This window comes from Cervus elaphus, chromosome 2 (assembly GCF_910594005.1).
Source record: "Cervus elaphus chromosome 2, mCerEla1.1, whole genome shotgun sequence".
In the NCBI taxonomy this organism is placed as follows: Eukaryota; Metazoa; Chordata; class Mammalia; order Artiodactyla; family Cervidae; genus Cervus; species Cervus elaphus.
In genome coordinates this window covers 9221269-9247033 of record NC_057816.1, presented here as the reverse complement: position 1 = coordinate 9247033, position 25765 = coordinate 9221269, and the positions used below count along the sequence as shown (strand labels likewise).

The following is a 25765-nucleotide window of genomic DNA, read 5'->3' as shown; positions in this document are numbered from 1 at the left end:
TTAGCTCTAGCAATTTTCTGATAGTATCTGTAGGGTTTTTTATGTAAAGTATCATGTCATCTGCAAGCAGTGAGAGGTTTATTTCTTCTTTTCCAATCTGGATTACTTTTCTTTCTTTTTCTTTTTCTCTGATTGCTGTAGCTAGGACTTCCAAAACTATGTTGAATAATAGTGGTGTGAGTGGACACACTTGTCTTGTTCCTGGCACAAAAACAGAAATCTAGACCAATGGAACAAGATAGAAAGCCCGGAAATAAACCCATGCACCTTTGGGTAACTTATTTTTTTAAAAAGAAGGCAAGAATATACAATGGGGCAAAGACAGCCTCTTCAATAAGTGATACTGGGAAAACTGGACAGCTACGTGCAAAAGAATGAAATTAGAATACTTCCTAATACCATACACAATGATAAACTCAAAATGGATTAAAGACCTAAATGTAAGACCAGAAACTATAAAACTCTTAGAGGAAAACATAAGCAGAACACTCGATGACATAAATCAAAGCAAGATCCTCTATGACCCACCTTCTAGAGTAATGGAAATAAAAACAAAAGTAAACAAGTGGGACCTGATTAAACTTAAAAGCTTTTGCACAGCAAAGGAAACTATAGGCAAGGTGAAAAGACAATCATCAGAATGGGAGAAAATAATAGCCCATGAATCAACTGACAAATGATTAATTTTCAAAATATTGCAAGCAGCTCATACAACTGAATACCAGAAAAGCAAACAACCCAATAAAAGAGTGGGAAAAAGACCTAAACAGGCATTTCTCCAAAGAAGACATACAGATGGCTAACAAACACATGGAAAGATACTCAATATCGCTCATTATTAGAGAAATGCAAATCAAAATGACAATGAGACATCAACTCACACCGGTCAGAATGGCTATCATCAAAAAGTGTACAAACAGTAAATGCTGTAGAGAGTGTGGAGAAAGGGAACCCTCTTGCTCTGTTGGTGGGAATGTAAATTGATACAGCCACTATGGAAGATGGTATGGAGATTCCTTAAAAAACTAGGAACAAAATCAGCATATGACCTAGCAATCCCACTCCTAGGCATATACCCCAAGGAAACCAAAACTGAAAAAGACACAAGTACTCCAATGCTCATTGCAGCACTATTTCCAATAGCTAGAACATGGAAGCAACCTAGATGTCCATCGACAGATGAATGGATAAAGACGTTGTGGTACATATACACAATGGAATATTACTCAGCCATTAAAAGGAACGCATCTGAGTCAGCTCTAATGAGGTGGATGAACCTAGAACCTATTATACAGACTGAAGTGAGTCAGAAAGAGAAAGATAAATATCATATTCTAACACACATATACAGAATCTAGAAGAACTTATTGACAGGGCAGCAATGGAGAAACAGACATACAGAATAGACTTATGGACACAAAGAGAGGAGAGGAGAGGGTGAAATGTATGGAGAGAGTAACATGGAAACTTATGTTACCATATGTAAAGTAGAGAGCCAATGGGAATTTGCTGTATGTCTCAGGGAACTCAAGCAGGGGCTTGTGTCACCCTAGAGGGGTGGGATGGGGAGGGAGATGGGAAGGAGGTTCAAGAGGGAGGGAACATAAGTATACCTATGACTGGTTCATGTTGAGGTGTGACAGAAAACAACAAAATTCTGTAAAGCAATTATTCTTCAGTTAAAATATAAATAAATTTTTTAAAAATGTGGTTATTGCACCACATTCCACCTTGCTTTAATTAAAAGCAAAGGATTATATTTTCTTAATTATTTTACTCTAAATTCAATGAAAAAAAAAACAAGAAAAAACACTTGTTTTATCTTCTTTCCCCAGGAAAATCATAAAGCAGTTCACTTCTATGCGTCTCAAATTGTGTTTTCTGGAAATGACTGAAGACTGTGAGGCAGTCTTATATTAACACATTTAGAGAATATGTACATGTTGAAGTCCAATATTGATTTTACAGAGTAACCAAGGGGAAGTGTTTTCAGAGAGTAAATCTTTAAACAGATTAAATGGTAATCACACAGAAGTGTCTTTGGTAAATAATTTTCTTTATAACTTTACTAAAACAGTGATACCTCCTGATTCCAGAACGACTGAGGAAACTGCTCCCATTGTTCTGTTGCAGTAGAGAAGGGATGGGACACATTGATGAGATACTGTTGTGATTCACACAGATCTAACATGAATTAATGAAAGGAAAGCTTTTTCTCCCTTTGAAGCTAGAACTGAGGTCATCCTGACTCTTCTTGAAGATTGCCTTTACGCAATGGCCTTTGAGGAGTTCCTGGATGAAGTCGGTGGCCTGGGAAAATTCCAGATCCTTCAGATTGTTTTAATTCTTCCTTCCCTCATGATAATAGTTTGTCAAATACTTTTGGAGAACTTCACTGTGGCCGTTCCTCATCATCGTTGCTGGGTCCACATTCTTGATAATGCCACTGTCTCTGATAATGACACTGGACTCCTCAGTCATGATGTTCTCCTGAGAATCTCCATCCCACTGGATTCAAACTTGAAGCCAGAGAAATGTCATCGTTTCCTCCACCCCCAATGGCAGCTCCTTCACCTGAATGGGACCTTCCCCAACATGACTGACCTGGACACGGAGCCCTGTGTGGACGGCTGGGTGTATGACCACAGCTTGTTCTCCTCAACCATCGTGACTGAGGTAAGGCCCCATTTACCTCTTCTAAGTATATGGTCTGGGTGTTTAGGATAACACAAAGTTATATCTGAAGATTCATGTCTTCACTCACTGAGTAGATAGTGTAGCCAGCTCTCTTTCATTCTTTTAAGAAAACTGATTACTTATTTATTTAATTGTCAAGCACAATTGATGACAGTGAAATCAATAACTGGATGTGAATTTTAGTATCACAAAGCTTTGAGTTTAATTTCCTAACCATCAGTTCTCACATAATGTGAGAAGTATTTGAAATAAATTGTGGAAGATTATTCTTGGTCATTTGCTCTCAGTCTAGTTGCAAATTATAGATATTTGTATTAATATATTTTTAAGTCCTTTCCTGGATACTTGTCATACAAGCAAATCAGAGTGCATTTCACTCTAGGTGTGAAATCTAGCGCTGTTGAAAAATCTAAGTTGTTGAAAAAGCAACCTTAAAGTTTTCAGTGTGTGGAAATGATTGAGAACCACTGAGGTATGCAGTCCTAAGTGAATATGAAGATTGGCCCTAATATAACCTAGAAGATTTAGTTGATGATTATTAGAAAAAAACAATGCATAAGCTGAGACATGAATGATATAGATCAGTAAATGTGGTAAAGAGAAGCCAGTAGACATGAATTTCACTGATGGCTTTTTGACTGAGTGAGCGTTGAGGGCTATAAGACGACGAGATGCTGTGAAGCTCCTCTGTGCTGGTTTCCTTCTCTTCCAGTGGGACTTCGTATGTGATCATCAGTCACAGAAACCAGTGGCTCAATTCATATTCATGGCTGGAATGCTGGTGGGAGGCTTCATATATGGCCATCTCTCAGACAGGTATGTCTCCAGGTCATTGCTGCCCTACTCTGTGTTGTTTTCAGAGTTTATGATTAATTCCTTCATAAATAAGTCTTTATTGAGTTCTGATAGACCGTTTATACTGTTGGGGGTCTCCTTAGTTCCCAAGGAGCTACAGATGGAAATGTGGGATTGGACTCATTGTGAAGAATGCAATTTTGTTGCCACGGAGATCTCTGTACTGGGCACAGAAATGATATCACCATAAGACCTAGGAGCATTTCAGAATAGCTTATTATTATTATGAAACTGCTTTATTGGAACTGAAAGAGTTGCTATAGAAGGAATGTTCAATTTGAAATTATTTTTTAAATTAATTTTTATTGGAGTATAGTTACTTTATTAGTTTCTGTTGTACCGCAAAGTGAATAAGCTGTTTGTATACATTTATCCCTTCTTTTTTGAATTTCCTTCCCATGCAGCTCACCACAGAGGGCTGAGTAGAGTTCCCCGTGCTACACAGTAGGTTCTCCTTAGTTATCCATAGTCGTGTGTTTATGTCAAGCCCAGTCCCCCAGTTCATCCCACTCCTCCTCCTCCCACTGGTATCCATATGTCTATTCTTCTGTGTGTGTCTATAGTTCTGCTTTGCAAATAAGTTCACCTACATCATTTTCTACATTCCACATATAAAAGTTATTATATGACTTTTTTTCCTCTTTTGGACTTTCTTCACTCTGTATGAGTCTCTAGGCCCAGCTGCATCTCTGCAGATTGCAGTTTTGCTCCTTTTTCTGGCTGAGTAACGTTCCATTGCATATAGGTACCACATCTTCTTTAACCATCCCTCTGTTGATGGACTTTTAGGCTGCTTCCACGTCCTGGTTATTGTAAATAGTGCTACAAGAACACTGAAAGCATCTTTCTGAATTATGGTTTTCTCTGGGTATATGCCCAGAAATGAGATTGCTGAGTCATATGGTAGTTCCATTTTTAGTTTTCTAAGGAATCTCCATACTGTTCTTCACAGTGGCTATATCAATTTACATTCATTCTGGAATTTCCTTTTTTTCCCCTATGATCCAATAGATACTGGCAATTTGGTCTCTGATTCCTCTGCCTTTTCTAAATCCAGTTTGCACATCTGGGAGTTCTTGGTTCCTGTACTTGTGAAGCCAGCTTGAAGGATTTTAAGCATTATCTTGCTAGCATGTGAAATGATCTCAATTGTATGGTAGTTTGAACGTTCTTTGGCATTGCCCTTCTTTGAGATTGGAATTAAAACTGACTTTTTCCAGTCCTATAACCATTGCTGAGTGACCTAGGTGAGTGATCACACCGTGGTCATTATCTTGGTCATTAGGACCTTTTAAAAAATAGTTCTTCTGTGTATTCTTGCCACCTCTTCTTAATCTCTTCTGCTTCTGTTAGGTTCTTGCTGTTTCTGTCCTTTATTGTGCCCATCTTTCCAAAACATGACAGAACCTCAAAAGATTATGCTAAGTGAAATAAGCCAGGCACAAAAGGAAATTGTAGGCAACCAATTATATGAAATATCCAGAATAAGCAAATGAATGAAGAGAGAGTTTAAAATTTTCAAAAGGATAAAGGTCAGGGATGGAGAGTTATTGCTTAATTGTGAGAATTTGTCTTGGATTGATGAAAATGTTTTAGAAAAAGACAATGTTGATGGTTCCACAATATGATGAGTATAATTAATTACTGACTTGTACTTCTAAAAAGATTAAAATGAAAAGTATATATAGTGTCAGTTGTATCAAAATTAAAGGTATCAATGAATATATCTCAATGAATATATATCAATGAATATATCTCCAACTATCATAAATTCTGCTATCTAATTCTGTCAGTTTTGCTTCATGTTGTTCACCTTTGCTGAGTAAAGATACATTTGATGTTTTCAGCATTATTGTGTCTGTAAACAAATTTTGTTTTGAAATTTTTTCCTTTGATGATGATATAAAGACTCTAGTCATCTTATTATTACTACCTTAATTGTATTTTTTCCTGTCAATTTACTTTCAATCTATAATATTTTAAGTACTATAGTGGGCAGCATAAAATTCTGTCTCTTTTTAAACCCATATGGTAATCTCTATCATTTGATAGAGATAGCAATTAGTTCATGCAGTTGTTGTTGTTGTTGTTTTCTTTTTAATATATTTTTTTTATTGAAGGATAATTGCTTTACAGAATTTTGTTGTTTTCTGTCAAACTCAAGATGACATAGGTATACATATATCCCCTCCTTTTTGAACTTCCCTCCTATCTCTCTCCCCACTCCACCCCTCTAGGTTGATACAAGGCCTCTGTTTGAGTTTCCTGAGCCATACAGCAAATTCCTGTTGGCTATCTATTTTACATATGGTAATGTAAATTTCCACATTACTCTCTCCATACATCTCACCCTTTCCTCCCTTCTCCTTGTGTCCATAAGTCTATTCTCCATGTCTGTTTCTCCAACACTGACCTGTAAATAGTTCTTCAGTACCATTCTTCTAGATTCTGTATATGTGTGTTAGAATATGATATTTATCTTTCTCTTTCTGACTCACTTCAGTCTGTATAATAGATTCTAGGTTCATCCACCTCATCAGAACTGACTCAAATGCACTTCTTAATATTCCATTGTGTATGTGTACCACAACTTCTTTATCCATTCATCTGTCGATGGACATCTAGGTTGCTTCCATGTTTTAGCTATTGTACAGTGTTGCAGTGAGCACTGGGGTACATGTGTCTCTTTCAATTTTGGTTTCCTCAGGGTATATGCCTAGGAGTGGGATTGCTAGGTCATATGCTGGTTTTATTCCTAGTTTTTTAAGGAATCTCCATACCATCTTCCATAGTGGCTGTATCAATTTACATTCCCACCAACAGAGCAAGAGGGTTCCCTTTCTCCACACTCTCTACAGCATTTACTGTTTGTACACTTTTTGATGATGGCCATTCTGGCCAGTGTGAGATGATATCTCATTGTAGTTTTGATTTGCATTTCTCTAATAATGAATGATGTTGAGCATCTTGTCATGTGTTTGTTAGCCATCTGTATGTCTTCTTTGGAGAAATGTTTGTTCAGGTCTTTTTCCCTCTTTTTGATTGGGTTGTTTGCTTTTCTGGCATTGAGTTGTATGAGCTGCTTGCATATTTAGGAAATTAATCCTTTGTCAGTTGATTCACGGGCTATTGTTTTCTCCCATTCTGAGGGTTGTCTTTCACCTTGCTTATAGTTTCCTTTGCTGTGCAAAAGCTTTTAAGTTTAATCAGGTCCCACTTGTATACTTTTGTTTTTATTTCCATTACTCTAGGAGGTGGGTCATAGAGGATCTTGCTTTGATTTATGTCATCGAGTGTTCTGCTTATGTTTTCCTCTAAAAGTTTTATAGTTTCTGGTCTTACATTTAGGTCTTTAATCCATTTTGAGTTTACCTCTGTGTATGGTATTAGGAAGTGTTCTAATTTCATTCTTTTGCATGTAGCTGTCCAGTTTTCCCAGCACCATTTATTGAAGAGGCTGTCTTTGCCCCATTGTATATTCTTGCCTTCTTTTTAAAAAATAAGTTACCCAAAGGTGCATGGGTTTATTTCTGGGCTTTCTATCTTGTTCCGTTGGTCTAGATTTCTGTTTCTGTTCCAGACCATACTGTCTTGATGACTGTAGCTTTGTAGTATAATCTGAATTCAGGAAGGTTGATTTCCTCCAGCTCCGTTCTTCTTTCTCTGAGGGTGGGATGTTTTGAAAGAACAGCATCGAAACATGTATATTATCTATAGTGAAACAGATCACCAGCCCAGGTTGGATGCATGAGACAAGTGCTCAGGCCTGGTGCACTGGGAAGACCCAGAGGAATTGGGTGGAGAGGGAGGTGGGAGGGGGGATCGGGATGGATGGGGAATACATGTAACTCCATGGCTGATTCATGTCAATGTATGACAAAACCCACTACAATATTGTAAAGTAATTAGCCTCCAACTAATAAAAATAAATGGAAAAAAAAAAGACCAATGGGAAGACTGCTTTGGTTATTTGGGGTCTTTTGTGTTTACATATGAATTGTGAAATTTTTTGTTCTAGTTCTTAAAAAAATGCCATTGGCAATTTGATAGGGATCACATTGAATCTATAGATTGTGTTTGATAGTAAGTCATTTTCACAATATTGATTCTTTCTACCCAGGAACATGGACTATCTCTCCATCTGTTTATGTCATCTTTGATTTCTTTCATCAGTATCTTATAATTTTCTGTATACAGTTCTTTTGTCCCCTCAGGTAAGTTTATTCCTAGATATTTAATTCTTTGTATTGCAATGGTGAGTGGGATTGATTTCTTAATTTCTCTTTCTGATTTCTCATTGTTATATAGAAATGCAAGTAATTTCTGTGTTTTGATTTCATATCCTAAAACTTTACTAAATTCACTGATTAGCTCTAGTAGTTTTCTGATAGTATCTTTAGGGTTTTCTTTGTACAGTATCATGTTATCTGCAAACAGTGAGAGCTTTACTTCTTCTTTTCCAATTTGGATTCCTTTTCTTTCTCTTTCTTCTCTGATTGCTGTAGCTAGGACTTCCAGAACTACATTGAATAATAGTGGTGAAAGTGGACATCCTTGTCTTCTTCCTGATCTTGGGGGGAATGTTTGCAGTTTTTCACCATTGACCATAGTGTTTGCTGTAGACCTATCATATATGGCCTTTACTATGTTGAGACAGGTTCCTCAACATAAGCAGGTTGGGTTGGAACATCGGAACCTTGGGTAAGTTCCAATGCCCATGTTTTGAATAGTTTTAATCATAAATGGGTGCTGAATTTTGTCAAAGGCTTTTTCTTCATCTATGGAGATTATTGTATGTTTTTATCTTTCAATTTGTTAATATAGTGTATGACACTGATTGATTTGCATATATTGAAGAATCCTTGCATTCCTGGAATAAACCCAACCTGATCATCGTGTATGAGCTTTCTGATATATTGCTGAATTGTTTGCTAAAATTTTGTTGAGGATTTTTGCATCTATGTTCATCGGTGATATTGGCCTGTAGTTTTCTTTTTTTGTATGTGTTGTCTTTGTCTGGTTTTGGTATCAGGGTGATGGTGGCCTCTTAGAGTAAGTTTGGAAGTGTTCCTTCCTCTGCAATTTTTTGAAAGAGTTTTAGAAGGATAGGTGTTAGCTCTTCTCTAAATGTTTGATAGTTTTCTCCTGTGACATCATCTGGTCCTGCACTTTTGTTTTTTTGGGAGATTTTTTATCACAGCTTCAATTTCAATGCTTGTAATTGGGTTGTTCATAATTTCTATTACTTCCTGGTTAGTCTTGGAAGATTGAATTTTTCCAAGAATCTGTCCACTTCTTCCAGGTCATCCATTTTATTGCCATATAGTTGTTCATAATAATCTCTTATAATCCTTTGTATTTCTGCACTGTCTGTTGCAGCCTCTCCTTTTTCATTTCTAATTTTGTTGATTTGATTCTTCCCTATTTTCTTCCTTATGAGTCTGGCTAAAGGCTTGTCAATTTTGTTTATCTTCTCAAAGAACCAGCTTTTAGTTTTATTAATCTTACTATTGTTTCTTTCATTTATTTCTTCTTGGATCTTTATGATTTCTTTCCTTCCACTAATTTTGGGGCTTTTTGTTCTTTTTCTAGTTTTTTTAGGTGTAAAGTTTGGTTGTCTATTCGATGTTTTTCTTGTTTCTCAAGGTAGGATTGTACTGCTATAAATTTCCCTCTTAGAACTGCTTTTGCTGCATCCCATAGGTTTTGAGTTGTGTTTGCATTGTCATTTATTTCTAGAAATTCTTTGATTTCCATTTTGATTTCTTTAGTAACCTGTTGGTTATTTAAAAACGTGTTATTTATCTCCATGTGTTTGAGTTTCTTACCGTTTTTTTTTTTTTTTTTTGTAATTGATATCTAGTCTCACAGCATTGTTATCAGAGAAGATGCTTGATATGATTTCAATTTTCTCTAACTTACTGAGGTTTGATTTGTGACACAAGATGTGGTTCATCCTGGAGAATGTTCCATGTGCACTTGAGAAGAAGGTGTATTCTTCTGCATTTGGATGGAATGCCCTGAAGATATCAATGAGATCCATCTCTTCTAATGCATTATTTAAGACTTGTGTTTCCTCATTAATTTTCTGTTTTGATGATCTCTCCATTGATGTGAGTGGGGGTGTGAAAGTCTCCTACTATTATTGTGTTTCTGTCAATTTCTCCATTTATGTCTGTTAGTGTTTGTCTTTTGTATTGAGGTGCTCCTATGTTGGGTGCATAGATATTTACAATTGTTATGTCTTCCTCTTGGATTGAGCCCTTGATCATTATGTAGTGTCCTTCTGTAGTATTCTTTAAGGTCCATTTTGTCTGATATGAGGATTGCTACTCCAGCTTTCTTTTGCTTCCCATTTGCATGGAATATATTTTTCCATCCCCTGACTTTCAGTCTATATGTGTCTTGAGGTCTGAAGTCAGTTTCTTGTAGACAGCATATATATATGGGTCTTGTTTTTGTATTCATTCAGCCAGCCTGTCTTTTGGTTGGAGAATTTAATCCATTTACATTTAAAGTAATTATTGATATGTATGTTCCTATTGTCATTTCCTTGTTTGGGGTTGATTTTGTAGATCTTTTTTCTTCTCTTGTATTTCTTGACTATATAGGTCCCTCTAACATTTGCTGTAAAGCTGGTTTGGAGGTACTGAATTCTCTTAACTTTTGCTTGTCTGAAAAGCTTTTTATTTCTCCATTAATTTTGAATGAGATCCTTGCAGGTACTGTAATCTTGGTTGTAGGTTTTCCCCTTTCAGTACTGTAAATATATCCTGCCATTCCCTTCTGGCCTGCAGAGTTTCTGCTGAAAGATCAGCTGTTAGGTGTATGGGGTTTGTCTTGTATGTTACTTGTTACATCTCCCTTGCTGCTTTTAATATTCTTTCTTTGTGTTTAGTCTTTGTTGGTTTGTTTAGTATGTGTCTTGGTGTGTTTCTCCTTGAGTTTATTCTATATGGGACTCTTTGTGCCTCTTGGACTTGATTGACTATTTCCTTTTCCATGTTGGGGAAATTTTCAACTATAATCACTTCAAAAATTTTCTCATACCCTTTCTTTTTCTCTTCTACTTCTGGGAGCCCTATAATTGGAATGCTAGTGCATTTGCTCTGGTCCCAGAGGTCTCTGAGACTGTCCTCAGCTCTTTTCATTCCTGTACTTTATTCTGCTCTTCAGAAGTTATTTCCACCATTTTATCTTCCAGCTCCCTGATTCGTTCTTCTGCTTCAGATAGTCTGTTATTGATTCCTTCTAGAGTATTTTTAATTTCAGTAATTGTGCTGTTTGTCTCTGTATGTTTATTCTTTAATTCTTCTAGGTCTTTGTTAACTGATTCTTGCATTTTCTCCATTTTGTTTTCAAGGTTTTTGATTATCTTTACTATCTTTATTCTGAATTCTTTTTCAGGTAGTTTGCCTGTTTCCTCTTCATTTATTTGGACTTCTGTGTTTCTAGTTTGTTCCTTCATTTGTGTAGCACTTCTCTGCCTTTACATTATTATTATTTTTAAATCATTGTGTTTGAGGTCTCCTTTTCCCAGAATTCAAGATTGAATTCTTTCTTCATTTTGGTTTCTTCCCTCCTATGGTTGGTCCAGTGCTTTGTGTGAGCTTCATATACAGTGAAATTCATGCTGAGTTTTTGTTTGTTTGCTTGATTTTCCCCTGATGGGCAAGGCTGAGTGAGGTGGTAATCCTGTCTTCTGATGATTGGGTTTGTATTTTTGTTTTGTTTGTTGTTTGGATGAGACGGTTTGCACAAGGTGCTGCTGGTGGTTGGATGATGCTGGGTCTTGTATTCAAGTGGTTTCCTTTGTGTGAGTTCTCACTATTTGATACTCCCTAGGGTTAATTCTCTGGTAGTGTAGGGTCTTGGAGTCAGTGTTCCCACTCCAAAGGCTCAGGGCTGATCTGCTGGGAAGAGGATACCTGGAAGGGATGGAGCTGGGAGGCTGTGGCTGAGCAACGAATTTTTACCCAGGTTCTAAGGGCAGCACTATGTGTGGCCTTCTGATGAACAAAGGCCTCATAGAACTGGGTCTAGGCAACTGTCCATGGGAAGATTACAATTCAAAATCAATCATCTATTGCTCTTGTCAGCATCCCAGAAATCTCTCTTCACTAGCTTCCCAGATTTGACATGGTGTCACCAGGATTTGAACTGTTGTCTCTTCTAACTCCAGCTCTTAGGCTCTGACAATGCCCAGAAGAGCATGTGGTGGGGATTACCAAGGCTTCTGCTGTGGTTCTGTCTACCACCTTGAGAACTTGGACCAATACTCAACATCTCCAGCCTCTGGTATCTTTGGATCCCCCCCCACCCTTTTCCTTTGTGCTTCATCTCATTTCACTTGCTCATAACATGCTGCATGCAGTGACCTCCACCCTGCACTCAGACCAGAGTTACAAGTATGAAGGGCCGAGACTGCCCCATGCAGTTAGGGCGTGTGCCAAAGCACTGTGCATGGCACTGAAACTCAAGGTGTGGTGGTTGTTTTATTTTTCTCATTCTAACATTTCATTTTTGTTTCTGCATTATTTTCTTGATGGTGATGATAATTATTATTTTTTGGTGGTGCTTATTCCTATGGTTCACATTTTCTATTTTTAGGGTGAATTATTTGAGCATTTTAAGAATTCTGTTTTATTTTTTTTATTTTTATTTTTATTTATTTTTTTTTAATTTATTTTTTTTTAATTTTTTTATTAGTTGGAGGCTAATTACTTCACAACATTTCAGTGGGTTTTGTCATACATTGATATGAATCAGCCATAGATTTACACTTATTCCCCATCCCGATCCCCCCTCCCACCTCCCTCTCCACCCGATTCCTCTGGGTCTTCCCAGTGTACCAGGCCCGAGCACTTGTCTCATGCATCCCACCTGGGCTGGTGATCTGTTTCACCATAGATAGTATACATGCTGTTCTTTTGAAACATCCCACCCTCACCTTCTCCCACAGAGTTCAAAAGTCTGTTCTGTATTTCTGTGTCTCTTTTTCTGTTTTGCATATAGGGTTATCGTTACCATCTTTCTAAATTCCATATATATGTGTTAGTATGCTGTAATGTTCTTTATCTTTCTGGCTTACTTCACTCTGTATAAGGGGCTCCAGTTTCATCCATCTCATTAGGACTGGTTCAAATGAATTCTTTTTGACGGCTGAGTAATATTCCATGGTGTATATGTACCACAGCTTCCTTATCCATTCATCTGCTGATGGGCATCTAGGTTGCTTCCATGTCCTGGCTATTATAAACAGCGCTGCGATGAACATTGGGGTGCATGTGTCTCTTTCAGATCTGGTTTCCTCAGTGTGTATGCCCAGGAGTGGTATTGCTGGGTCATATGGCAGTTCTATTTCCAGTTTTTTAAGAAATCTCCACACTGTTTTCCATAGTGGCTGTACTAGTTTGCATTCCCACCAACAGTGTAAGAGGGTTCCCTTTTCTCCACACCCTCTCCAGCATTTATTGCTTGTAGACTTTTGGATAGCAGCCATCCTGACTGGTGTGTAATGGTACCTCATTGTGGTTTTGATTTGCATTTCTCTAATAATGAGTGATGTTGAGCACCTTTTCATGTGTTTGTTAGCCATCTGTATGTCTTCTTTGGAGAAATGTCTGTTTAGTTCTCTAGCCCAGAGATAAATCCACGAACCTATGGACACCTTATCTTTGACAAAGGAGGCAAGGATATACAATGGAAAAAAGACAACCTCTTTAACAAGCGGTGCTGGGAAAACTAGTCAACCACTTGCAAAAGAATGAAACTAGAACACTTTCTAACACCATACACAAAAATAAACTCAAAATGGATTAAAGATCTAAATGTAAGACCAGAAACTATAAAACTCCTAGAGGAGAACATAGGCAAAACTCTCTCCGACATAAATCACAGCAAGATCCTCTATGACCCACCTCCCAGAATATTGGAAATAAAAGCAAAACTAAACAAATGGGATCTAATGAAACTTAAAAGCTTTTGCACTACAAAGGAAACTATAAGTAAGGTGAAAAGACAGCCGTCAGATTGGGAGAAAATAATAGCAAATGAAGAAACAGACAAAGGATTAATCTCAAAAATATACAAGCAACTCCTGCAGCTCAATTCCAGAAAAATAAATGACCCAATCAAAAAATGGGCCAGAGAACTAAAAAGAATTCTGTTTTAAATACGTGTAAATCTATGGCTGATTCATATCAATGTATGACAAAACCCACTGAAATGTTGTGAAGTAATTAGCCTCCAACTAATAAAAAAATTTTTTTTAATAAATAAATATTGCAGAGGAATTTTTAATTCCAGATTGTATATCTGTTTTTATTACTGGCATATATGTTAGCAGATCCTGTTTAATCCAGGTTGCCTCCACTAAGGCCCTATTTTCTTGATGCTCATGGAACACAAAATTCACTTTTTCTTATTTGTCCTTCACCTTACTTTTCACTTCATTCTTCATCTTACATAATTCTTTCCTCTGAGAAATTTATATAATGTCTGCTGTCTGGGTTATGATACTTTTATATTCTCTTCTAGAAAAGCACACTGCTTGAAGCCTATAAATCCAGATTTATCAAAGAGTGGCTCTTACATAAACCTTCAACAACTCTGATGCATTGATCCACTGATCTTTTGCATCAGTTTAACCTTAACCTGTCTTGTCCTAGAGACCCAAGTACACTTTTAGCTCTCTTGTGTTTTGGACACTGTACAGACTCTCTACTTTGCTAAATACCTATGTTAGTATGGTGAGTTCTTATGGTATTTTCCAAGTTCCAACATTATAGTTTATTTTGTATGGTGTCACTTGGTGTCAGAGGCCACCTGGTGATTGGAGGATGAGGTTTTGGTCTTGTTAGTCTATAGAAAAAGAGTGTTATTTAAGGAGATTCCTAGTGTTGATTTAGCCCTTCTTCTTCTTCTTCTTTTTAAAGCTTTCATGTACAAAGAATCACTTGTTAAAACATTCTCTAAATTTCAGAGTATTCTTTTGGTTTCTTAGGTTTTTACCACAAATTATCATTAGTCCCATCATCTAAGCAGATTCTGTTTCTTAGGTTTGGGCGGAAGTTGATTCTCAGGTGCTGTTTGCTACAGCTCGCCATCTCTGGGACCTGTGCAGCCTTTGCCCCCACCTTCCTCATTTACTGCTCCCTACGCTTCTGGTCAGGCTGTTCTGCTGTGGCCATCGTGACAAACAACAGTATGCTGAGTAAGTCAACAATTTTTGTCTCCTCCCATTTCACAAGCCTTAAAAATCACATTGAAATTTCATCTTTATGTGACATTAATATCCCACTTGGATTTTCTTCCAGTTATAGAGTGGACAAGATCCCAGTCAAAAGCTGTGATATTAACACTGATAGCCTGTACCTTTAGTATGGGACAGATGATGCTGGGAGGACTGGCTTTTGTCTTTCGAGAGTGGCGCACCCTGCAGCTGGTGGTGTCTGTACCTTTCTTTGTCTTCTTTCTCTCCTCAAGGTATGAGCATCTCTCTCACTCGGTCTTATGGGAACCTGGGATGAAAATGCATATTGAATTGAGATATATTGATTTTCTTATTCCACAGACCATTTTTTATTATTTGGACCTAAAACCCATGTCTCTCATCTGTTCATTCTGTGGGATTCGAGATCTGAGAAGCAGAATGCAGAGTAACAATGACCTTTCTGTCTGGGGATTTCTAGATATTTTCTGCCATCTTTATAAGTTTTACCCAGTATAGTGGTCAGAGTTAGGCTAATATTTTCCTTAGTATAAAATATAGGCACAGACGTATTTTAAAAATACTGTTTTTGGAGCTCTGGAGTGAATCCAATATGGTAAAAACTCAGCGATTTTCTATGTTGTTGTTGATTTTGGATAAAGGAAGAGGCAGCAAATTTGCTCATATAGCCAGTTGACAAAGTAGTGGCATAATTTCTCCATTACTAAAAATGGCATGTAGATAGAGTGATTTCTGTTATGTGTTCAGCACTTCCTTTTCTCTTAAATAGTTTTAACAAACATTTGCTTATGGGTAGTTCCACCCTTACTCTTAAAACCAGTCTAGGGAGAATCAGCCTAAGTGATCACAGAAGGATGACTATAGATTTAATACACTGAGATGAGTTCAAAGAAGGAGCAGAGTGTAGTCCTTGTCAGAATCATCTCCCAAGTTATTTTATCCTCTTTTCAGTTCTACAAGGAAGATGGCACTACAGTCCCCATTTTATTGATGAGAAAACTGAGGCAGATGTAGACAGGTGACTCACTTGTGTAGCTAGGTACCAACATTGTTGGTAGCAGCAAGAGTATTTGCAATATTTGCTGGGTTATAAGCTTACATCATTTAGGGGCTTCTTTTTTTAAGAATATGTATTATAAATATATACTATATTCACAAAGTTGTTAGATCCCATGCAAAGCTTCCAAAGAGAATATGCATATGAAGGACTCTCCACCTTAAACTTCATAAGCTTCTTGGAAATTCTCTTCCTGAGTAAGCAGAGAGGAAATTTGACTCTAAGATCTGTGAATCCAACAAGTGAAACAGTGGATATAGATGGAAGGCAAAAAGTATCTGCTGTCAAGAATCATACAACACATAAAAAAGAGAGCTGACTGCACTTGTGTGCCTTTCTTCAGGTGGCTGGTGGAATCTGCTCGGTGGCTGATTATCACCAATAAACCAGATGAGGGCTTAAAGGAACTTAAGAAAGTTGCACACAGAAATGGAATGAAGAATGCTGAAGCAACCCTGAACATGGAGGTGAGCAGGAAAGGGAAGGTGGTTACGGGTTGTAGAGAAGAAATAAACTGACACCTGCCTTCTTCTTGAGATAGACAAGCTGATTTTCTAACAGGGGCAGTTAATTGAGAAGACAAGCTCAGTTCTCTCATCTTTCATGTCTATTTCAGAGAAAAGAAGCTTTGCTTGCTGTGCAACTACTTCCTTTAGTTCATTTCCTGAATTGAATCTATAGGCTCTGTACTCCCTTGAATACCATGACCTCATTTTCAAAATTTTGTTGTTGCCATTTAATTTCCTGGAGTTTCCCTTAACTCCTTACATACTCCTTCATATCACATTCACACTTGTGGTTTTATGTATAATATGTTACACTAGAAGGAAGGAGGGGCTTTCCGGGTGGTGCTAGTGGTAAAGAACCTGCCTGTCAATGGAGGTAGACGTAAAAGACGTGGGTTTGATACCTGGGTTGGGAAGATCCCCTGGAGGAGGGCACGGCAACCCACTCCAGTATTCCTGTCTGGAGAATCCCATGAACAGAGGAGCCTGGTGGGGAATTGTCCAGAGGGTCGCAAAGAATCGCACACAACTGAAATGATTTAGCACACACACGCAGAAAGAAAGGCAATACATCATTTCTGTCCTTTTGGGATCCAATGCTAACCACTATGCCTCGAACTATGTTGGCAAATGATATGTGTTTGTTTTTGAAGGGTTTGAGAGTGATCATGCAGGAGGAGCTGGAGACAGCACAGATGAAAACTACTGTGTTTGACTTGTTCCGCACACCCAACCTGCGAAAAAGGATCTGTCTTCTGTTCTTTGTGAGGTGAGCTTCCTCACAGTGCATGGCAACATTCAAAGAGTTGGGGCATAAAACTATTTATTTCAAAGATTGCAAAAGTGTTGTGAGAGGGAGATGGTGATTTGAAAATAAAAGATGAGGGAAACACCAACTAAGACTCACAGGAAACTGATTATATGATGAAGAGTTAGGAAAAAAAAAAAGAGTTAGTTAGATTTTATCACTCTATCTGTCTCTTCACTGGAGACTGATTTTGAGAACTTCCATTAAGAGCAGATCTTAGCACTTATTTTTTATATTTATCTTTCAATTTAATTGAAGCAAATTTTTAAAACAGAAACACAAAGAAATCAAGAATATATCTGAATCAATGAATATGTCAATATGTAAAAATTTAACCAGCCTCCAGATCAAGATAGAAAATTCTAATCTGCTAATAGAAAACTAATTTATAATTTGTAGTATATTTGTACAATGTAATTTGTACAAATTTGTATATTTGTACAAATGTAATATCTTACAGCTGTTAAAATGATTGAACTAGGGCTAACTGCACCAACATAGATGCAACTGTAAAAACGTAATGAAAAAGAAAACTTCAGAATGATTTGTGATTTATCAGCATGATGCCAATTGTTTTACATTGAAAAAAGGTAAAACAACCTTATATACAATACTATACAAGTGTGCATAGGATATACACATATGTAACAAGAGTAGAAGAGCAAGTATGTCAATGGTAAGTATCAGCCCCTTTGGGAAGATTGAAGGAGAATGAGATCAAGAAGGAACATACAGGGAGCTTCAATTGTATCTATAAAACTTTAATGCTATTAAGTGAGTAAATAAGTAAAGCAATTAGACAACGTATTGAAATGGTGGACACATATTATTCTCTTTATTTTTCCTGTGTGCAAGAAATACTTTTATAATAAAATATTTTTAATTAAAAAATAAAACATAAACCTGAAGAGATTAAGAATATATACAAATCAATGAATATGTCAATATGTAAAAATATAACCAACCTCCAGATCAAGACAGAAAATTCAAATTTCCCAGGAGTTCCTGTCAACTATCCAGTTGCACAACCACCACAAGCACCACTTCCTGACTCTTCTCTCCTCACTACCCTCTCCTGTGAAAAATAAAAATTAACAACTGTTCTCATCTTCTTCACTACAGATGAGTGTTGTCTGATTCTTTTACCTAATGTAAATGACAGATGGGTTCAGAGACAGCCCCCTTTCCTTATGCTCATTCACGAAGATTCACCCATTCTGTTGCGTATAACAGTAGGCTGTTCTCCTCCCTAGGGCTTTAGTTTCCGCTAGATGATTAAGCTACAATGTCTACATGTACTCCAGTGCTGGTGAACTGTTACTTGTTTTCAATTTGGATTCAGCTTATTTGAGTGTTGGGGCTTCCCAGGTGACTCAGATGGTGAAGTATCTGTCTGCAATGCAGGAGACCTGGGTTGGATCCCTGGGTCGGGAAGATCCCCTGGAAGAGGGCATGTCAACCCACTCCAGTATTCTTGCCTGGAGAATCCCATGGACAGAGGAGCCTGGTGGGCTACAGTCCATGGGATAACAAAGAGTTGGACACAACTGAGTGACTAACACTTTATTTGAGTGTTAGCACAATGGTTCCTGTGAAAATCTCATTCATTATGTCATGAGAGTATATAAGTACTTGTATTTTGGTAGAGTCAAGAGGAGAAATTTTAAATATAATTCTAAATTTTTGAAGATTTAACAAAGAATGTCAGGGTCTGCAACTGATCACACTTGTTGGAAGCCAGGATTAAAGAGAGATCCTAACTAAGGGCTAAGTATTCCCCCAAACCAATATGACTGTTAATGGGAAATTCTGCAAATAAGTTGTTGAGAAATGAGTCACATGTCGGCGAGGGACAAATCAGGCACATGTTTATATTTGCTCCATTATGGAAATGTTGGAAACTAGTGCCATTTATTTCAGACAATTTCTCCAGAACAGCATTCGTTCACTTTCTCTTCACCCCTTCACTCTTTTGGGCTTCCCTGGTGGCTCAGTGGTAAAGAATCTGTCTCACAAAGCAGGAGCCACAGGAGATACAGGTTCAATCCCTGGGTTGGGAAGATCCCCTGGAGGAGGAAATGGCAACCCATTCCAATATTCTTTCCTGGGAAATCCCATGTACAGAGGAGCCCAGCAGTCTACAGATCTGTGGGGTCACAAGGAGTCAGACATAACTGAGCACACATACACTCATTCACTCTTTTAATAACAAACATGGAGGAGCAAGGTCTTGCAATTATATTCCAGGAGAGGACACGATATGGTCACCCCCTCTGGGCTCCTCATTGCCAGCTTTGATGACTGGTCTACTTCCCCATATCTATGTATTCATATGTGACTGTGGGGTTAAGTCACCATAACTACATCTCTTGCTTATGGAAGTCTTTCAGGAAATGAAAAAAAAAAGTTTCCAGTTCTTCAAATAGTGAAAGAGTGTACAGCAGGAAGAAGAGTTTAAGTATGTTAAAACCCTTGTCAATTCCCTGTTAGATTACTTCATATGTTAATAGAATGATGTTATATAATGACTAGGAGAAACTTAGTGGGCACAATGTTTTGCCATCTCCCAATGCAGAAATGTGCTTTACACACTCATAGACTGGTGAACTCTGCTCCTCAGAATATCATTAATGATGCAGGCTTACTGCCTTACAGTAAAGTTTGTTTCCAATATTAAATAGCTATAATTAGGTTTCTTTTTATATTGCTCAGAAAATTGATTCTTTGAACATTTGAACATAGGGAACAATTGTTTCCCTAATTTTGAATTGGGACTTCTCTGATGGCTCAGTGGTAAAGAACCCACTTGCCAATGCAGAAGATGTGGGTTCTATCCCTGGATCAGGAACATCCCCTGGAGAAGCAGATGGCAACTCACTCCAGTATTCTTGCGTGGAAAATCCCATGGATGGAGGAACCTGGGCGGGGCGGGGAGGGGGTGCAGGGGGAGCTACAGTTCTTGGGGTTACAAAAGAGTCAGACATGACGTTGCAACTAAACAACAACAGCAACAAATTTTGACTTATTTTTTTTTCCTAGTAGCTGTCCATTCTTCCATTTTTCCTAGTAGCTTTCCTTCCATTCAAAACTAAATTTGATCTAGATCTAGATCTTCTGCCTGTCCTTTCAGAGATTAATCCTGTCTTTCTAGTACTTTCTGGTGTCATGCTTACTGGCAATGCTGAATCTGCTCTAGGTTGCCTGACTCATTTGGGTTTACCTGGGACTTTTCTGATTTTATCAATGAAAGTCTCAACTTATTAAAATCTGCTAATTCCCAGGTACACCAGAATGACTGATAACTTTAAGTTCTGCACTTTAATCATAAAGTCCTCAAGGTTAGAGATGAGCCTTAGATTCAGGAATTGACTGCATGATGGTCCTACCTTCTACCATAAGGATATAACAAGTACTGGACTGAATAAATAAAAGCAAATTTCTGCCAGATTCATTTTTTCTTCTGTTTCTCCAGTAAATCTCACCTATGTGAAGAGATTTGCTGCAATTAATCCAGATACCTTTATGTACTTTTTACCACCTATATTTATGATTTTACATTTTTCATTTGTTCAGCCACTCCATGATCACTGCCACTGTACAATTTTCTACAATATATTTCAAATATACAGGTAAAGCAGTAGGGTTTTTTTTTAACCCCCTGACTAAATTTGGTTGATGCTGATTTCTTCCACATAGTTATTTTAATCTCTCTGATCTTGTCTCCAGAAATGCAGACTGTGCGTGTGACTTTGGCAAGTGTGGAAATCGGCTGTGTTGCTGCCTCTAACACCAGTATTTCTGTCCACTTTGCTGAACTCCTACCCACTCTTGTCAGGTATATGAGTTTATGAATGTTCTGCCACCACCCCCCAAAATACTTTCCCAGCTAACTGATGGTTGTTGCAGGAATAAGCATAATAGGAAATGTTAACTATAAAGCAATTGTTTTTAACTGTACTAATGATAAGCTAACAGCAATTATAACCACAGTTTATTGAAAAAGCTGATTTGGGGTCATGCACTGTCCTAAGCAATACTTCAGGGCTTCATTTCATTAACCTTTTGGGCCATTTGTTAGAATAGGTCTAGTGTGTACCATTCTGTTTAGTTATGACAATGGGTCTTTCATACTTTGACCCTGACAAAGACAGCTGAAAAAATCACAGAGCAAATTGTAAAAATAAGTGTTTGTCATCGAACCCAAGTATTTAATAATTGTCTTTTATTGTCTTCCATAATCATGTCAAAATAATAGATCATAAATTACAAGTGCAGATTTTTACTGAATTATTACAAAAATTATTCCTTATCATTATTTAGAGCAAAAGCTTCAGGTGTAGATACGATGGCTAGTAGGTGTGGGTCAACACTGGCTCCCCTGCTGATGACCTTAGCGGTGTACCTACCCGCCCTGCCCTGGATCATCTATGGAGTGTGTCCCATCATTGCTGGTCTCCTCGTCCTCCTCCAGCCTGAAACCAGACATCTGCCTCTGCCTGACACGATCCAGGATGTGGAAGATAAGTGAGTAACCTGCTACCAACCCCTGGGAGGGACTGTGTGCTTTGAATCCATAGGTGAGAAAGGCAACACACTGCGTGGGTCCTTCAGATCACTGAGCCTTGCCAGGGATACTTCCTTGTTGGGTTATTGCCTTCATGAGAGGCAGGGTCATTGCTACCCACTGTGTGTCCCAGTCTAGACTGCAGAGATTCCCTCTGCCCTGTTCTTATGGGTAGTTTTGGTGCTGACGTGATGGTAATTATCTCTGTTGTGAGGGCACATCCTACCTGCCCTCATGAGGGACACACATTCCTGATGGTGTTTCATGGTCCTCAGATCCACAAAAGCCTAGTATAGGAAAGGGAAACAAACATGAAAGGATAATGTTAGGAAGATCACATAGAGTTAATGATTCTCTTTGAAAAGATAATTAATATTATGTATGTGCCTGTAAGAGTCAGACAATTTGCTGCCACAAGTAATGGAAAGATTGGTACAAGGAAAATAGAAATTGACAAAATATATTTTAAAATAAGAAAAATGGTGTATTAGTGACCTGGCACCCATAACCATGGTTCACAAAGTCGGTGACTTAACAGAAGTGATTGCCTCACAGTTATCTAGCTTGTAAGTCTGAGTTCAAGTTGTTAGCATGGTCATGCCCCATCTGTAGACTCTAGGGAAGGGTCTATTCCAGGTCTCTCCTGGTTTCTGGTAGCTCCTTTGCTTGTGGCAGCATAACTCCAATCTATACATGACACCTTCCTGGCACACTTCTGTGCCCAAATGTTCCCTTTGAATAAAGACACCAATAAAATTGGATTAGGGGCCCATTCTAGTCCAATAAAACCTCATCTTAATTAATTTTATATGCAACATTCTTGTTTCCAAATGTGGCAATCTCACATTCTGAGATACTGAGAGTTATGACTTCAGTGTATGAATTTTGGGAAAGACATAATTCAACCCACAACAGATGGGGAGTGCCCTTAGATTTTCAGTTCACCTCTTGGCTTTCCAAAGGTGGTGTTGGTCAGAGGTCTAAAGAGACCCAAGTGAGAGTAGCAATTTTCAAACTGCTTTCTTGGGTCTGCACAGTCTGCAGAGCTTTTTCCATCATGAGTGTCAACCCTATGGATTTTATTGGATTATAAGAAGTTGATGGTTAGAAGTTCAGTTTGTACTTGTGCAGGGAGGGCAACTGAACTTATTTTCATGTTTTTCTCTTTTTTAATGTTTATTGTTATTTGCTAATTGGCTGGTTGATTTGTTGTTTCCATTTTGTTTCTCCAGGAAACAATTCTCAAGAAAAGTAAATGAGAAAGATTTCTTCATGAAAGTGACAAAATTTTAAGGAGATTATATGACTGACCAGAGAGGAAAGGAAAAATATGAAGAACAAAACTTGGAGATTTCCTTTATGTCTACAAAGTAGCAAGTAAATATACTGGAAAGTTGAATCTAATTTATAGTTATTGCCTTAGTATTCACTTAAACATATAATTTCTTGGTACACAGTCCATGAACAGTTCAATATTTAGGGAAGGTAGTTGAAAAAGTTTAAGATCTAGCAATACATTATTAATAGACAAGATAATTCAGAAGCAGAGGAATGTCATGGAATTACTATGTGACTGCTTGATGTGTGGGACAGCATATGGTGAACTGTTCATAAATGTACAGAAAAATATAGGATATGAAACCAAACATCAAAAGAAATCCAGAAACAGATACTAATATATATATATATATATATATATATATATATATATATATACTTAAGACATGATACATTTGACATCATAAATCTCTGCAAATAGAAGGATTATGTGATATGTGGAAATACATTCATTGAAATAAGAATGTTGACCTTCTAATGGTGAAATTTTAAATGATTATTACTTTCTTTTTGCAATTTTCTCTCTTCATATTTTCAATAGTTAGCATATATAATTTAAAATTCTTTTAAGTTATCAACATTGAATGACAAATATAGTATAAGCAATTTTTTTAAATGTATATGTATTAAATATAATCATTGCAAATTAAAAATTAGATTCTTAGTGTCATGGCTAATTAATAAGAAAAGCTTTTCTATTTAATAGTAATTACTAAAAGACAAATAGTAATTAATAAAAGACAAACCAGTTTGAAATATAAGTTTTCATTTTAAAAACAGCAGATTTAACTAATTATAGTATCATTTTGGGTGAGGGCACACTGTGGTGGGCATTCATAAATGTGAAAACATGCTATAATTTAAGAAATCAAACATTTTATAGGCTGTTGAAGACAATTGGCATTTTATTAAGAGTTTTATTCCAAAACTGAACCAGGAAGAAATAGAAAATCTTAACAGACCCATCACAAGCACAGAAATCAAAACTGTAATAAAAAATCTTCCAACAAACAAAAGCCCAGAACCAGATGGCTTCACAGGTGAATTCTACCAAAAATTTAGAGAAGAGCTAACACCTATCCTACTCAAACTCTTCCAGAAAATTGCAGAGGAACATAAACTGCCAAACTCATTCTATGAGGCCACCATCATCGTAATACCAAAACCAGACAAAGATGCCACAAAAAAAGAAAATTACAGGCCAATATCACTGATGAACATAGATGCAAAAATCCTTAACAAAATTCTAGCAAACGGAATCCAACAACATATTAAAAAGATCATACATCATGACCAAGTGGGCTTTATCCCAGGGTGCAAGGATTCTCCAATATTCACAAATCAATCAGTGTGATACATCACATTAACAAATTTAAAATTAAAAACCATATGATTATCTCAATAGATGCAGAGAAAGTCTTTGACAAATTCAATATCCATTTATGGTTAAAAAAAAACCTCCAGAAAGCAGGCATAGAAAGAACATACCTGAACATAATAAAAGCCATATATGATAAACTCACAGCAAACATTATCCTCAATGGTGAAACATTGAAAGCATTTCCCCTGAAGTCAGGAACAAGACAAGGGTGCCCACTCTCACCACTACTATTCAACATAGTTTTGGAAGTTTTAGCCACAACAATCAGAGAAGAAAAAGAAATAAAAGGAATCCAGATTGGAAAAGAAGAAGTAAAACTCTCACTGTTTGCAGATGACATGATCCTCTACATAGAAAACCCTAAAGACACCACCAGAAAATTGCTAGAGCTAATCAATGAATATAGTAAAGTTGCAGGACATAAAATTAACACACAGAAACCCCTTGCACACCCATATACCAACAATGAGAAAAGAGAAAGAGAAATTAAGGAAACAATTCCATTCACCATTGCAATGAAAAGAATAAAATATTTAGGAGTAAATCTACCTAAAGAAACAAAATACCTATTTATAAAAACAACTATAAAACACTGATGAAAGAAATCAAAGATGACACAAATACATGGAGAAATATACCATGTTCATGGATCAGAAGAATCAATACAGTGAAAATGTGTATAGTGCCCAAAGCAATCTATAGATTCAGTGCAATCCCTATTAAACTATCAACAGTATTTTTCAAAGAACTAGAACAAATAATTTCACAATTTGTATGGAAATACAAAAGACCTTGAATAGCCAATGCAATCTTGAGAAAGAAGAATGGAACTGGAGGAATCAACCTGCCTGACTTTAGACTATACTACAAAGCTGCAGTCATCAAGACTGTATGGTACTGGCACAAAGACAGAAATATAGATCAGTGGAACAAAATAGAAAGCCCAGAGACAAATCCACACACCTATGGACACCTTATCTTTGACAAAGGAGGCAAGAATATACAATGGAGAAAAGACAATTTCTTTAACAAGTGGTGCTGGGAAAACTGGTCAACCACTTGTAAAAGAATGAAACTAGAACACTTTCTAACACCATACACACAAATAAACTCAAAATGGATTAAAGGTCTAAACGTAAGACCAGAAACTATAAAACTCCTAGAGGAGAACATAGGCAAAACACTCTCTGACATAAACCACAGCAGGATCCTCTATGACCCACCTCCAAGAGTAATGGAAATAAAAGCAAAACTAAACAAATGGGACCTAATTAAACTTAAAAGCTTTTGCACAATGAAGGAGACTACAAACAAGGTGAAAAGACA

General features: G+C 37.2%; 1 protein-coding gene across 1 annotated transcript; it reads left to right on the top strand.

The window, feature by feature from the left end:
- Positions 1 to 1875: 1875 nt before the first annotated feature.
- Positions 1876 to 23013, top strand: LOC122706023 (steroid transmembrane transporter SLC22A24-like). Its single transcript, XM_043921222.1, has 10 exons — positions 1876 to 2676; positions 3410 to 3513; positions 14613 to 14767; positions 14871 to 15039; positions 16186 to 16309; positions 17002 to 17117; positions 20730 to 20785; positions 20883 to 20991; positions 21477 to 21680; positions 22953 to 23013. Exons 1-10 carry the CDS (start codon positions 2275 to 2277, stop codon positions 23011 to 23013), a joined length of 1500 nt encoding a protein of 499 aa, XP_043777157.1. The 5' UTR covers positions 1876 to 2274.
- The last annotated feature ends 2752 nt before the right edge of the window (positions 23014 to 25765 follow it).